General features: G+C 53.0%; 2 protein-coding genes across 7 annotated transcripts in view; one reads left to right on the top strand and one right to left on the bottom strand.

Annotated features, from left to right (window-relative positions):
* Positions 1–234: 234 nt before the first annotated feature.
* On the bottom strand, positions 235–8546 carry dync2i1 (dynein 2 intermediate chain 1). 3 transcript variants are annotated; one of them, XM_060045519.1, is made up of 22 exons: positions 7856–8546; positions 7684–7737; positions 6903–7569; positions 6639–6820; positions 6312–6491; positions 6128–6199; positions 5552–5753; positions 5340–5466; positions 5129–5258; positions 4723–4834; positions 4509–4603; positions 4111–4240; positions 3683–3855; positions 3290–3452; positions 2744–2872; positions 2575–2636; positions 2384–2435; positions 2218–2278; positions 1788–1866; positions 1281–1412; positions 730–965; positions 235–638 (listed from the first exon to the last, which is right to left on the bottom strand). In XM_060045519.1, the coding sequence occupies exons 1-22, from the start codon at positions 7868–7870 to the stop codon at positions 443–445; spliced, it is 3249 nt and encodes a 1082-aa protein (XP_059901502.1). In that variant the 5' UTR covers positions 7871–8546; the 3' UTR covers positions 235–442. The 3 variants fall into 3 exon arrangements, with proteins under 3 accessions (XP_059901502.1, XP_059901503.1, XP_059901504.1); XM_060045520.1 differs by having other exon boundaries at positions 5552–5762; positions 6143–6199; XM_060045521.1 differs by lacking the exon at positions 235–638 and having other exon boundaries at positions 798–965; positions 1281–1426.
* Positions 8547–8627: 81 nt separating this feature from the next.
* The window catches only part of esyt2b (extended synaptotagmin-like protein 2b), a 38382-nt gene continuing 31370 nt past the window's right edge, over positions 8628–15639 (top strand). For 2 of the 4 annotated variants that reach the window (XM_060045525.1, XM_060045523.1), the window contains exons 1-4: positions 8628–9316; positions 13601–13642; positions 14272–14406; positions 14900–14976. In XM_060045525.1, the coding sequence (XP_059901508.1) occupies positions 8897–9316; positions 13601–13642; positions 14272–14406; positions 14900–14976 (674 nt within the window). In that variant the 5' untranslated portion in view covers positions 8628–8896. The remainder of the gene's footprint in view (positions 9317–13600; positions 13643–14271; positions 14407–14899; positions 14977–15639) is intronic. The other 2 variants (XM_060045526.1, XM_060045524.1) reach the window with 1 other exon arrangement.

The following is a 15639-nucleotide window of genomic DNA, read 5'->3' as shown; positions in this document are numbered from 1 at the left end:
AGGTAGGATAAGTCCCACATCCCATTGCTTTGGATGGGCTCTGGAACGCACCATAAGTCCACTAATAAATTGTGTATTATAATGTGTATAACACAAAGATATTAAATGTCTCCCCACGTATCAGCTGTTTATTTTGAACGGGGAAGGTTTAGAATGAGTTTGGTTACGTTTTATTTCCACCACAATAGTTAAACCTACCAGAAATTATACCAGTGATATTACCAACAAACCAAAGCTTGTTTACATGTTTATTTCCTCATTGGCCTCAGCTGTATTCAGGCTTGACATGGAAATTCAGAGCTTTCTAAATAACATTTTATCAGGAAACATATGCCTACTTTAAATATTATTTTTAAATCTGTAAAAAATAAATGAAGGTATATATATACACAGTACAAACCAGCAAACCAGAATTCTTTATACATCATGGACGATTAACCAATCAGAGGGCTTGGTGCATCATGGACTGCAGGACGCCCTCATCCTCCGCGTGATTGGCCGAGGAGAAGCTGGGGTTGAAGTAGTGGAGCTGGAGTTTCCCTGTGCGGTGCGCCAGCGCCACTCCGGAGAACGAGCTCTGATTGGAGGAGGAGGAGGAGGAGGAGGAGGCGGAGCCAAATACTGCCATGGCCGTCACCCTGGCAACCACGGAGAGAGGAGAAGGTCAACACGGAGGGGGCACTCTGGGGCTTCCTGTGGTCCCTCCCTGAGTCTAAGCCCCGCCCATACCCGTCGGCGTGCAGCGTTTCCGTGGCGACGGGCCCCAGGGCGTCGCGGCTCAGGTCCCAGAGGTGGAGGTGGGAGGCGGAGTCAAGGACGCAGAAGACGGCCGGTCTGGACTGGGACCAGCGGACCGAGACCACGCCCAACTCCGGGGCCCCGCCCCCTCGGCAGGTGGTCCACTCAGCCAGCGGCCAATGGGACGACACGATGTGGAGCCTCATGCTGCCGTCCGAGCAGCCAACCTGGAGCACAGGTACAGCCCCCTGTCATGACCTCATCCACTCAGTCATTACCTCATTCACTCAGTCATTACCTCACTCACTCAGTCACTAGCTCATTCACTCAGTCATTACCTCATTCACTCAGTCATTACCTCATTCACTCAGTCATTACCTCACTCACTCAGTCACTAGCTCATTCACTCAGTCACTAGCTCATCCAGTGTGTGTGTGTGTGTGTGTGTGTGTGTGTGTGTGTGTGTGTGTGTGTGTGTGTGTGTGTGTGTGTGTGTGTGTGTGTGTGTGTGTGTGTGTGTGTGTGTGTGTGTGTGTGTGTACCAGGAAGAGCTGGGGGTTGAAGGGAGAGAAGTGGAGGGAGGTGACGTTGAGGGGTCTCGACCCCCCCTCCTGAGAGCCGTAGTCCCTGGGAGGGGATCTGAACCCATGGACCGTCCCATGATGCACCACTCCCTGCGGGCAGAACGCTACGATAGAACATCATCCCAAACAACAGGACCGTGGAGAACAGGAGAGTAGAACAGAGTAGAGAACAGCAGAGTAGAACAGTAGTGGAGTAGAACAGTAGAGGAGAACAGGAGAGGAGAACAGAGTAGAGAACAGTCAAGTACAACAGTAGAGTAGAACAGAGTAGAGTAGAACAGAGCAGAGTAGAACAGTAGAGTACGACAGTAGAGTACGACAGTAGAGTACAACAGAGGAGAGGAGAACAGAGGAGAGGCAAACAGTAGAGTAGAGTAGAACAGAGTAGAGTACAACAGTGGAGTAGAACAGAGTAGAGTAGATTCAGGACAGAATGAACATGTAGGTGTTCTCCGTGTCTCTGACCATGTTGGTGGTGATGAGGAAGTGGTTGGCGTCGCTGGGCAGGAAGTGGAGCTGCAGGGCCTCAAGGTCGGCGCCCTCCCTGGAGGTCAGAGGTCACACAGAGGTCAGAGTTCCCATGGAGGTCAGAACACCAACGGGGATGAACATGAAACCGACAACAACACTGGCATCAACACGGCCGCCGGGAACAGCTGTGAGGAGGCGGGGGCTATTTATGTCCCGACGTCTGTCTGAACTGTCTGTCTGAACTGTCTGTCTGAACTGTCTGTCTCTCTCTGTTTGTGTCTCTGTCTGTTGATCTGTCTCTCTGTGTATGTATGTGTCTGTGTACCCTGTCTGCTTTGTACCCTGTCCGTCTGTGTCTCTATGTGTCTATCTGTGTAACCTGTCTGTGTCTCTATGTGTCTGTCTGTCTGTCTGTCTGTCTCACCTCTCCACAGCAGGCATACAGGAGCTGTGTAGCAGCTTGACCTTTCCTCCGGGCCTCAGACCTGCGAGGGAGATGATGACAAGCTTGAGGACGGGTCAGCTCATTGGTGGAAAGAGAGAGGAATTTCAGAGTGTAGATAGAGAGAGAGTTTAGTGGTGGGTCTTACCCAGGTCAGTCTGAGATCCAGCCAGGCTGGCTGAGGTCAACTCCAGCACCACCTGGTGGCCAGAGTAGGAAACACAGCATGAACTCACAGCAGGCTCCCTAAGACCTATGATGACCCTACAGAAGGCTCAGTCTGACCTATGACCTGTGACCCTACAGCAGACTCACTATGACCAACGACCTATGACCTACCCAGAGGTTCAGAACCCCCCTCTCGTCCAGAGAGGCGAGCTGGAAGGACGTCCCCGCCGACTCTGGAACCCAACGGAGAGACAGCGAGAAGAGCAGCGGGTGAGACCACAAGCCGGGGCTACTCAGCAGTGATAGCAGCGGTACTAGTGGATGGTGCCTAGTGTCCTACCCTCGCTGGCCAGCAGGGGGGGCTGGGGCTCTGCGGCTGTAGAGGAGCTGGAGGTGGTGGAGGAGGGGGAGGGGAGCACCGCGATGGTGTTGACTGCTGAGTGGTGCCCCAGGGCGGAGAGGACCGCGTCTACAGGACACAACACACACCGTCGGCAGAGGAACACACGCTCGGAGGAACACACAATCGGAGGAACACCGATCACAGGAACACACACTGAGAGGAATACACACTCAGCGGAACACACACTCAGACGAACACACACTCAGAGGAACAAACACACAGGATGCTCACGGATCAGACATCTACTTTGATTGGTGGATGGCGATGTGTTGATTGTAGCAGGTCAACGATGATTGGTCGATTTGTTAAGTGATAGTGTTGGTGAATGACGATTGGTCGGATTGTTGAGCGCTAGCGATGGGGAATGATGATTGGTGGATTGGTGACGTCATGGTGATGTTTCGATGGTGACTGGTCGATGCTGACGTATTGATTGGTGGGGGGGGGCTAGTGACAGTGCGTGTGGCCGTATCCGTGGGTTACCGGTGGAGAAGGTGGGCTGTCTGAAGGTCCACTCGGTCCCGGCGACGGTCATGGTGTGATGACCCCCGGCCGGCTCTCTCAGGTCCCAGAGCACCAGGGAGCCGTCCGACGTCCCGGCCAGCACCAGGGCACCCCTCCCTGGGCTGAAGCAGCAGCACCTCACCTGGCCGGGGGAAGGAAGCAGGTCCGAGAATGATCCGACCTGTGACTCAAAAACCGTGACCTGATCCGAACCGTGAGTTTTGTGGTGAGTTGCAACCCTAGTCAGGGTTGATCAGGTTTCTCTCGCGTATAAAACATCGGACTGCAGACAGAGCTGGGAGAGGTCATGTGACACACCCACCACACGCTAAGCACACGCTAAAAACAGGCCAGAGTGTTCCTGGGGTTCACCTCAGACTCGTAGACCAGGACCTTCTGGGGTCGGGACGGCTCCCACATACTCCAGACGCAGAGCAGGGTCCAGCTGTCCAGGCGGACCGCCCCGGGCTGGGCCAGGGGGCCGTGGACCGACAGCAGGGTCTGTCTCTGGGACGCGGAGAAGAGCAGCAGGCTGCAGGGCCGACCTGACGAGAACATGAGGGAGAACAGAGACCGTGAGGGGTTGGGGAACAGAGACCATGAGGGTTAGGGGAACAGAGACCGTGTGTCTTTAGAACAGAGAACGTGTGTCTTTAGAACAGAGAACGTGTGTTCTTTGGAACAGAAACCATGAGTTCTTTAGAACAGAGAACATGTGTGATTGAGAACGGGAAAAACGTGTGTCTTTAGAACAGAGGACGTGTGTTCTTTAGAACAGAGAACGTCCTGGAGAGTGTTACCGTGGAGAAAGGGCAGCTGGGTGTTGAGCTGCAGGTTCCCCTCGCTGAAGGACAGGGCGTCCGTCTGGCTGCTGGTCGTCCTCAGAGACCGTCTCTCAGCGTGGTCCTCCTCCAGCAGCACCGACATCACCTGGCCACACGGGGCGCCACACCGCACAACTGTGACAATAGGTCCACCCTGTCTGGCATGTATCAGCTCATCTCATGAACCATCATCCAGCTGTCTGTTACCTGTCCAGGTGTGTGTTACCTGTCCAGGTGTGTTACCTGTCCAGGTGTGTCTTACCTGTCCAGATGTGTGTTACCTGTCCAGTTGTGTTACCTGTCCAGGTGTGCGTTACTTGTCCAGGTGTGTGTTACCTGTTCAGATGTGTGTTACCTGTCCAGGTGTGTGTTACCTGTACGGCTGAGTGTAGGAAGGTGGCCAGGCGCTGGGAGTCGATGTTAATCTGTGCCGTGTTCCCGTCTGGGGCGTCCTGAGACCGTCCCGGTTCTGTCATGATGAGAGAGTCATCAGACAGGGTGAGACACCCGTCTGCCTGTCTCACCACAGTCAGTCTGTTTGCCTGTCTCTCTTTCTGTCTGCCTGTCTCACTGTTCTGCCTGGCTTACCCCCACAGGCTCCAGTGTGGTCCGCCGGGTGCTGGGTCCACCTGTCCAGGACCTCGATGAGGTCCGTCTGGACGTCTCGCTCCCCGTCGTCCTCACGACACTGGACATAGGCCTGAGAGACCGGGGAGAGAGAGAGAGAGACAGGTGAGAGGGAGACAGGTGAGAGGGAGACAGGTGAGAGGGAGACAGGTGAGAGATACAGGTGGGAGAGAGATAGAGAGAGATGGGTGAGAGAGACAGGTGTGAGAGAGAGAGAGAGAGAGAGAGAGAGAGAGAGAGAGAGAGAGAGAGAGAGAGAGAGAGAGAGAGAGAGAGAGAGAGAGAAAATAAAGACAAAAGAAAGTGAAACAGACAGACTGACATCTCGCTGTGGTCTCCATCGAAGCAGGACCTGGTGACCTCTGACCTGTTTGGTGTTGGTGTTCCCAAAGCTCTTGATGTAGACGTCGTACTGGCTGAGCGGTGGGAGGTCCAGGAGGGAGACGGTCGGAGAGAAGTCCAACTCCACGAGTCGCAGTAGCTCCGTACTGCGCTTCCTTCAGAAAACACACAACAGCCGTAAAACCTCCGCCCTTCACAAGACGACTCTAATGCGTTTTATTGGAAAGGAGATTTACTTCTGCTGGCTGGCGACTTTCTGATTGATTTCTCTCTGCTTCGCCGCCACAAAGTCGATAAACTTGCCGCGCTGAGGACCTCTCTGAGAACCGCGATGAGGAGAGCCCGGACGGGTCTGCTCGGACTCTGGGGACGGAGCAGAGAGCAGAGTCAGGACCTTCTCTGTGAGACCTCCTTACCTGGGCAACAGAGGAGTTATAGTGGAGCCCACCTTGGGGTCTGATCTCCCCCTCGGTTCCGCTCCTCCCCCCTGCTGCTCTTCGGTTCTCCTCCTCCATGGCCCTCTGGATGGCCTCCACCTCCTTCCTCCTCTCTGCTCCCATCTTCTGGCGAGGGGACTCCACCACCACCTCCTCCTTCTCCTCGTCCTCCTGCTCGTCCTCCCCACTCTCATCCAGCTCCTCAAAGTCCTCCTCGTACTCCTGTAGAGCACCAGACCGACTGATCAGGAAGAGATACCTGAACGTCCACCACTTGCATGCTAGGAGCTCAGGTCAAGAGGAGCTGGGGTCACGAGGAGCTCAGGTCACGAGGAGCTCAGGTCACGAGGAGCTCAGGTCACGAGGAGCTCAGGTCAAGAGGAGCTCAGGTCACTAGGAGGAGCTTAGGTCACTAGAAGCTGAGGCCACTAGGAGCTAAGGAGAAATCAGGGCTATGAATGAATGTTGTACGTCAAAACACGTACCCCTCTCTGTTAAAGATCACGGAAGCATGCCATTCATGTTCACAAACAGGAGAAGAAGCCGTTGGAACAGATCAAACATTAGAACGACAGTCATGGGAGCACGAAGTTCTGTTTTACCTCGAAGTCGTCCTCATACGCGGGCTCTCCGTGCGCCGACTCTGGCTCGGCAGCAGCCTGGAGAAACGGTCCACATTTAGTTGAGCGCTTCATCACTGCTAAGCACATTAGCCAGAGCGTTCCTCTGTGGGGCGCTGCACAGCAGGCTGAGTCTGAAGGGGAAACCGACCTTCCTCTCGGAGGCAGCAGGAGGAACATCTGCTCCCGCTGCTTCTGCTTCTGGGAGGACCGGGTGTCTACTCGCTCGCCGCCGCTCCTTCTCCCCAGTGTCTTGGTCCCCATGGTGATGGGCCTTGGTCTCCTCCGGCTCCCTGAGCTCCGTGGACACGCCCCCACCGACATCCTCGACCTGAACACCACCAACACCACGATGACACGCCGTTCAACACGCTCCTCTCAAGACATCAGAACATCAGAACACGCGGTGCTGCCAGATGAAACTGGATGAATTCTGCTCGTCTTTTCAAAGCTGAAGTTTGAGTCTGAGGTGACTTGCCTGTCTCTGTCGCCGCTCTCTGTGTCTCCTCTCTCTCTCCTCATCCCTCCCTCCTCCATCCTCCTTCTCTCGTCTCCTCTCCTCCTTCTCTCTTCTCCTCTCTCTCTCCTCCTCCTTCCCCCTCTCTCCGTCCTCCTGCTTCCTCCTCCTGTCTCCGTCTTTTCTGGGTTCTTTGTTTTTCTCTGAAATCAAAGAATCGTGAGGGTTCCTGCTCCGGTGAGGAGAACCACCAGGAGCACCGTGAGCAGAAGGAGGTGAACCTACCTTCCTCCTTCTCCTCGGAGCGTCTTACTCGTCGTGCTTTGTCGGGCCGTTCATCGTGCCGTCGATCGCCCTCTTCCCGATGCTCCCTCTCTTTGTGTTTCTCTCTCTCCTCTCCTTCCCTCTCTCTCCCTCCCTCTCTCCTCCTATGCCCCTCTCTCTCCTCTCTCCTTTTCTCCTTCTCGTCTCCTGTGTCTCTCTCCCTCGCCCGGTCTTTGTGCCTCTCCCTCTCTCCTTCTCGGTGTCTCTGGGGGCCTCTATCAGGTCCTCTCGTATCTGCATCCCTCGCTCTCCTCCTCTCCTTCTCTCTCTCCTCTCCTTCTCTCCTCCTCTCCTTCTCTCTCTCCTCTCCTCCTTCTCTTCTCTCCTTCTCTCTCTCTGCACCTCCCTCTCTCCTCCTTTCCTTCTCTCTCTCCTCTCCTCCTTCTCTCCTCCTCCCCTTCTCTCTCTCTGCTCCTCCCTCCCTCCTCCTCCTCTCCTTCTCTCTCTCCTCCGCTCCCTCACTCTTCCTCTCTACGTGTCTCTCTTCCCTGGGGTCTCTCGACCGCCTTCTCTCTCTCTCCTCATCCTTATTGTCTCTCGCCCTCCTGCTCTCTCTCTCCTCCTCTTTGGTGTTGTCTCTCGCCCTCCTCTCTCTCTCCTCCCTCCTCCTGTCTCCATGACCAGCGTCCTGGAGAGTAGAGCAATAATAATTTATTGGGGTGAGATAATAAAACTTCCGACTCCTATTCATAACTTTAGTTAACTAGTTAGTTAACTCGTTATTTTATCTAGAATAACTCACCCTCATGTGTTTGGTCAGCTCGGCTGGTTTCCAAGTGTCTTCCTTGGTGAGTTTCTTTTAGATGAACAGATGGTTATAAAGTATTACTAGAAATAGGTTAAATATATAGTTCCGATCTACTGAAATTAGGACACATCTTAACGTTATCTGGGGAGCTTCATTGGAGGTTTACCTTCTCAGTCGGCATGTTAGCATCGTTGTCCGCGGTTCAATAATCCCTCAGATCAGGAGGACTCCGCTGCTGTGTTGACGCCGCCATGTTGGTGTGCGTCTACTGCGCACGCGCAGCGGTCTGAAACCAAGGAGAACGCGTCACTTCTTCTTGACAACAGACCCGCCCGGCGATCACCGAGCGATCGCTGGGATCAACAGCTGATCACCATGGATACGAACAGGACGGCTAATCGATACGCTGGGTTGGAGTGTACAGGATATTTTAAAAATAGATTTGATTTATTGTTTATAGACGGTAAACTACAGCTGGTTTACAACGAGCAGTCTGTTGGAGTAGTCCATGTTCCTTATATGTACATCTTTTTTTGTTGAGATGAGATCAAAACAGATAAATATAATTTGATATTGACTTTATTAGATTATCTGAATTCCAGAACAGCGAACGAAATGTCTGATACTATTAGATTAAAATAAGAGTAACAATGTCAGCGGTATATAGGCTGTGTGGACAATAACGGCAACACCTTAGAGACGGTTGAGTTCGACAGAATTAACAGATAAATCAGCTAAATGACAGAAACATTATAATTATTGTTATCATAATTATATTATAATAAATATATTATAATAAATTATATTATATTATTATTCAACATTATTGAAAATCCTAACGTGGAGTGTACTTGCGGCCAGTGGCCACTGGGGGGCGGTGCCCTGCAGCCTCAGCGGCTCCTGCAGGCTGATCCCCGCGCACCACGGCGCGTTGTGCCAGTGCGTCTCGGTGGCCGACAGCAGATAGTTGGGTCTGGTAACACACTGCCAAGGGACGGGGAAGACCCGGTCCATAGACCAAAGACCCGGTCCATAGACTCGGTCCGTGGACGGTTTCCTGCTCAGGAGGATCGCCTGTGAGCGGCAGGCGCCTCGGCGCTTAAAGGCCATTTAAACGTGAGTATGAAGCGATCATTCCGCACGCCGATGGAAGCCCACCGCCTCCGCTGGATCCTCACCGTGTAAACAACCGAGGCAGCAGCAGCACATGTCCGGAGACACCATGACCGCGGTCCGAGGTGCCCACCCCCACGCCCCCACCCCCGGCTCCACGGCACCCCCCAAGGAGAACGGACACACGGCGGACCCCGGGTCGCCCGCCCCGAACTTCCCCACCCCGGCTCCCCCGGAGGAGGGCTCCGAGAGCGGCGACACCCCGACGTCCTCGGCAGGCGAGCTCACTCGGACATGGGTCCAGTTCGCCAAGACCTTCGTAGTGATCTTCCCCATCTACGCTCTGGGATACTTCGAGTTCAGCCTGAGCTGGCTCCTCATCGGCCTCGTACTGTTCTTCTGCTGGCGGCGGAACGCGGGCGGGAAGAGCAGCCGGCTGAACCGAGCCCTTGCGTTCCTGGCCCACGAAGACCCCCCCAGACACACCCTCACAAGTTCGGATCTACCGCCATGGGTAAGCACGCGGACCTGCGTCCGTCATCAGTATGACCCTCACCCCACCTCGTGCCTCTGGTTGACCTCTGCTGAGGAGGTCTCCACGGAAAACGGTCCGTGTTCCCAGGTCCCCAGGTTTCCAGGTCCCTAGGTTTCCAGGTTTCCAGGAACCCCGGGTCAGCTGACCGCAGATGGAGCGGCTCCGTTGAGTTGTTAAGCCCCGCCGGTGCAGCTGTCCCCCGGGCTAGCAGGGACCCCACCCCCCCGGACCCTCCCAGGCTAAATACATCCAGCAGCCCGGCCACAATGGGGAACCAGATACGGGGTAGCGGAGGAAACATTCTCCGCGCCGCTGCGGGTTATTTCAGGACCTGGGCCGTTACACCATGTAAAACAATTAGGATACATGTCTTTAAGAGCGGTTAATGACGGCTGGTGTTGGATCACTCAGGATGACAGCCGCCCCCCGCCTCGCTGGACGGGACCCAGTGTGCCAAGCGAGAGCGATATCCGAAGGGGTCAGGGTCCCAATGTCTTATCAGAAAGTGTCCTTTGTGAAAAGCATCGAAGTAAAAGTTCCCGATTGTGAGAATATAGTAGAGGTGTTGACAGGTCACGTGGTTCAGGGGGGAAACGAAGGTTTAGCCAATCAGAGGCCGGAGGTGTCAGGCCTTAAATAGACACCATGTTCGAACGAACGCGCATGAAACTTTATTCAAACTTGAGCTGCCTGCTGAACAGTTTCCTGAACCTCAGGGACGGACGTCGTCGGCTCATTAACCAATGCTAACGGTTCTATCGAGCGGTGCTCCCCCGCTGCTCATTACTAGTCTCTGAGCGGGCCGCTGTCTGCTGAGAGCTGGGCTCCAGAAACCTTTTCCTCCTCTGGACATAAAATACATTCTCAGCGTCAGTTGGACCCGACCGCTTCGGGGTCTAGTGATCCCGAGGCTGATTGGAGGGGATCCCCCAGGTCTGCTGAGGGGTGCGGAGGATGATCCCCAATTCTGCTGAGGGGGTCTGTGTGTGGTTGTCCAGTGGGGAAGAGACCCAGGCGTGTACCCAGGTAGGGACCACCCGGGACCCAGGGGGTAGAGTCCCAGGGTGTGTCTCTGCAGGCCAGTGAACGGGGGTCGCTCCGTCTCCAGCGCCCTGCGGTCAGAGGTCTGACGGCAGCATAATGGCTTCATGGATCCCTGCTGTTTAAAGCAGTGATTCATGAGGGGGAGTGATGGTGGGGAGCCCCCCTCCGTACCCGTGCCCCCTGCTCCGTCTGGGCCCCCCATACAGCCCAGAGCCGGTATTGTAATACGATGTTTCAATTAGGATATGAGCCGAGGAGGGCATGGAGCCAGGAGGGAGCGCAGCCACATGCCGGCTGCTGTCAGCGGGCCAGAGAGGCTGCCGGTCGCCCCTGGTCCGGTCTGTGCTGAAGCCCAGAGCCCACCAGGGTGCAACCGCTCTGCAGAGACCCTCTCAAGACTCCCATGTTAGTCTAGGAGCTCCATGTTAATCTATCGACACCATGTTAATCTATGAGCTCCATGTTATTCTATCAACACCATGTTAATCTATGAGCTCCATGTGAATTTATCAGCTCTGTGTTAATCGATGAGCTTTGTTTATCAATGAGCTCCATATTAATCAATAAACTGGATCAATTGTTGGACTCAATAATAACAGGCCTTAATAACAGGGTTTACACACTTCCGCTGGACTTGCGCCCTGGTGCTGGTCTGAGATCAGCTGTTTGTAGTCCCAGGGCTAGAGTACAGCTCTGGTGCTGGTCTGAGATCAGCTGTTTGTAGTCCCAGGGTTAGAGTACAGCTGTGGTGCTGGTCTGAGATCAGCTGTTTGTAGTCCCAGGGTTAGAGTACAGCTGTGGTGCTGGTCTGAGATCAGCTGTTTGTAGTCCCAGGGTTAGAGTACAGCTGTGGTGCTGGTCTGAGATCAGCTGTTTGTAGTCCCAGGGTTAGAGTACAGCTGTGGTGCTGGTCTGAGATCAGCTGTTTGTAGTCCCAGGGTTAGGGTACAGCTCTGGTGCTGGTCTGAGATCAGCTGTTTGTAGTCCCAGGGTTAGAGTACAGCTCTGGTGCTGGTCTGAGATCAGCTGTTTGTAGTCCCAGGGTTAGAGTACAGCTCTGGTGCTGGTCTGAGATCAGCTGTTTGTAGTCCCAGGGTTAGAGTACAGCTCTGGTGCTGGTCTGAGATCAGCTGTTTGTAGTCCCAGGTTTAGAGTACAGCTCTGGTGCTGGTCTGAGATCAGCTGTTTGTAGTCCCAGGGTTAGAGTACAGCTCTGGTGCTGGTCTGAGATCAGCTGTTTGTAGTCCCAGGGTTAGAGTACAGCTCTGGTGCTGGTCTGAGATCAGCTGTTTGTAGTCCCAGGTTTAGAGTACAGCTCTGGTGCTGGTCTGAGATCAGCTGTTTGTAGTCCCAGGGTTAGAGTACAGCTGTGGTGCTGGTCTGAGATCAGCTGTTTGTAGTCCCAGGGTTAGAGTACAGCTCTGGTGCTGGTCTGAGATCAGCTGTTTGTAGTCCCAGGGTTAGAGTACAGCTCTGGTGCTGGTCTGAGATCAGCTGTTTGTAGTCCCAGGGTTAGAGTACAGCTCTGGTGCTGGTCTGAGATCAGCTGTTTGTAGTCCCAGGGTTAGAGTACAGCTCTGGTGCTGGTCTGAGATCAGCTGTTTGTAGTCCCAGGGTTAGAGTACAGCTCTGGTGCTGGTCTGAGATCAGCTGTTTGTAGTCCCAGGGTTAGAGTACAGCTGTGGTGCTGGTCTGAGATCAGCTGTTTGTAGTCCCAGGGTTAGAGTACAGCTCTGGTGCTGGTCTGAGATCAGCTGTTTGTAGTCCCAGGGTTAGAGTACAGCTCTGGTGCTGGTCTGAGATCAGCTGTTTGTAGTCCCAGGTTTAGAGTACAGCTCTGGTGCTGGTCTGAGATCAGCTGTTTGTAGTCCCAGGGTTAGAGTACAGCTCTGGTGCTGGTCTGAGATCAGGCGTCGTGGTGAAGAACCGACTCACATCCAGCCCTCACTGGGGGGGAACTCAGGTCGGTTGTCATGGCGACTGGTTGTGAGCTCAGGTCCTGTCAGAGAGTCCTCTGGATGTGTTTTAGATCTGATGTTAGAAGTTACACATGTCAGCACAGGTCCCACCCGGAATGTGAGGGTTTCTGGTTTCAGGTGTCGTATCTGTCGAGGGTAAATCCACTATAATATTCATTTAATCAATATCATTCATAGAGTTTTGTTAATATATATATATAAAGGATATCATATCATAGACCTGCACGCATGCAAGCACACACCCACACACACACAGGCACACACACACACGCACAGGCACCTACACACACATGCATGTGCAGGCACAGACTCATGCATGCACAGGCACAAACACACGCACAGTCACACACACACAAGTACGCACAGGCACACCCATAGGCGCGCACACACACAGACACACACACATGTACACGCGCACACACACAGAGGCACGCACACAAGCACACACGCGCAGCCATCACGCACACACACGCACGGGCACGCACACGGGAACACACACGCACACGACACAGGCACACGCGCGTACAGAAAGGCAAACACGCACACGTATACACACACACACGCGCACACACACAGAAGTACCTCTCTTTCTGATGAGATTCATGATGGAGTCACACCAAGAGTAAATAAAACATGAAGAATCGTTTTTCACCACAAAGTCCCTCTAAAGGTGCAGGTTTTTATCGTCTAATGTTTCATGTTGATGTTCAGCGGGGTCCTACAGGAGGCATCAATAATGCACCGCGACCGGCCCCCTCTCCTGGCTAGGGGTGGAACGGTCCGTTTGTCATGGTTACCTGTACAGCTTGCTGGCCCGCCACTTCCAAATCATTATATAATGTCCCTCTCTCTCTGTGTCTATCTCTCTCTCTCTCTCTGTCTCCCCCTCCAACTCTGTCTCCCCCTCCCACTCTCTCTCATCCTCTCTCCTATTGATTCACAGTCAGGAAAACCCGCTACATATCTGTCTGTCTGTCTCTCTGTCTGTCTGTCTCTCTGTCTACCAGCCCGCCTGTCTGTCCCTCCATCTTCCTGTCTGTCTGTCTCTCTGTCTGTTTCAATCTCTTTTCTATCTCTGACCGTCTGTCTCTCCATCTGTCTGTTTGTCTGTCTGTCTGTGTCTGTGTCTCTCTAAGTGTCTGTCTCTCTGTCTAGCTCTGTGTGTCTGTCTCTCTACCTGCCTGTCTGTCTCCCTCCCCCCCCCCCCCGTCTCGCTGACTAATTTTGTGTTTCTCTGCAGGTTCATTTCCCAGACGTGGAGCGGGTGGAGTGGGTCAACAAGGTAAAGAGTTCCTCTCCGTCTGAAAAAGCCGACGGCGTTTTAGTTCCCTCGAGATCATTGCATTGTTTTCTCTCTCTCTGCTCCGGCTCTGAGTCACAGTCTGCAAGTGATGTTGCAGTGGTGAGATCTCTGTTCTGAGTTTTAGTTAACACTAGATTATCTAGTGGACACTAGAGTGTGTAGTGTCTAGTGGACACTAGAGTGTGTAGTGTCTACTACACACTCTAGTGACTAGAGTATTGAGCAGATTCTCCAGATGTTATGTGTGTGGGTGTGTGTTGCAGACGGTGTCCATATGTTATGTGTGTGTGTGTGTGTGTGTGTGTATGTGTGGATGTGTGTGTTGCAGATGGTGTCCAGATGTTATGTGTGTCTGTGTGTGTGTTGCAGACGGTGACCAGATGTTATGTTTGCGAGTGTGTGTGTGTTGCAGACGGTGTCCAGATGTGTGTGTGTGTGTGTGTGTGTGTGTGTGTGTGTGTGTGTGTGTGTGTGTGTGTGGATGTGTGTGTTGCAGATGGTGTCCAGATGTTATGTGTGTGTGTGTGTTGACCAGATGTTATGTTTGCGCGTGTGTGAGTGTGTTGCAGACGGTGTCCAGATTTTATGTGTGTGTGTGTGTGTTTCAGACGGTGGAACAGATGTGGCCGTATGTCGGTCAGTTTGTGGAGAAGTTGTTCCGGCAGACCATCGAGCCGGCGGTGAGACAGACGCACGGACAACTGAGCTCCTTCTGCTTCACCACCATCAACCTGGGAGACAAGGTCAGAGGTCAACCAGGGAGAAGAGGTCATAGGTCAACTTGGGAGACAAGGTCAGAGGGGCAACCTGGGATACAAGATCATACTTGAACCTGGGAGGTCAGAGGTCAACCTGGGAGATGAGGTCAACCTGGGAGATGAGGTCATAGGTCACCCTTCGAGATGAGATCAGAGGCCAACCTGGGATACAAGGTCGGAGTGTAACCTGGGACAGGAAGTCAGAGTTGAACCTGGGAGATGAGGTCAGGGTTCAACCAGGTTGATGAGGTCAAAGTTCAACCTGGGAGGGGAGCTGCAGATCCTGGGCCAGAGTGATGTTGGATGTGCAGACGCCTGCTGAGTGAAAGCTCATGTATATTTCTGTACTGTATGTAGGCTTGTAGCACATTACGTGTGTGTGTGTGTGTGTGTGTGTGTGTGTGTGTGTGTGTGTGTGTGTGTGTGTGTGTTACTGTGATGAAGTGCTAAGGATTGACCCCCTCCTCCCCTTCCTCAGCCCCTAAGGGTCAACGGGGTCAAAGTTTACAGCGAGAACGTCGACAAACACCAGATCATCATGGACCTGCAGGTCAGGTACTGCTGCTACACACTGATCTCCACTAGAATCTACTGTCTTCTACCATCTCTCCTATAATCTACTGTTTCCACTGTATCCTACTGTCCATACTGCCTTTCTGTCTCTGCTATAATATACTTTCTTCTACTATCTGTCTTCATATATATGTTATATCTCTAATGGTCCTACTGCCTCTCCTGTACATACCTTCTCTACTTTAATGCTCTGCTGTCTCTACTATAATCTACTGAGTTTATTGTCTCTACTATAGTCTACAGATTCTATGGTCAGTACTAGGGATCGACCGATAGATTTTTTTTAGTGCCGATACGATACTGATTTTTTTTAAATCAGCCTTAGCCGATAACCGATACGCCGATAGAGATTTTCTTGAGGCGATAATTGGAGCCGATCATACCCTGGAAACCCAGAGTTCTCGCGAGAGCACAGTTTGAATTTGCTCAGCGAGTCACACTGGGAACGAGCGATATACCCGTGTATACTCTTGTCCTCCCCTGTCCCAGAACATTAATCAATCACATCGATGTATCAATGTAGGCGGGCCAAAAGCGTTGCTGTTTTACCGACCGGATACGGCAAGAGTCTTATCTATTGGTTAGCTCCACTGGTCTGGATACGTCACCCCTTGTATTCTTCTGATTGGTCGTAGTGTTATCCAA

This window comes from Gadus macrocephalus, chromosome 23 (assembly GCF_031168955.1).
Source record: "Gadus macrocephalus chromosome 23, ASM3116895v1".
In the NCBI taxonomy this organism is placed as follows: Eukaryota; Metazoa; Chordata; class Actinopteri; order Gadiformes; family Gadidae; genus Gadus; species Gadus macrocephalus.
This window is presented reverse-complemented; position numbering and strand designations above follow the sequence as displayed.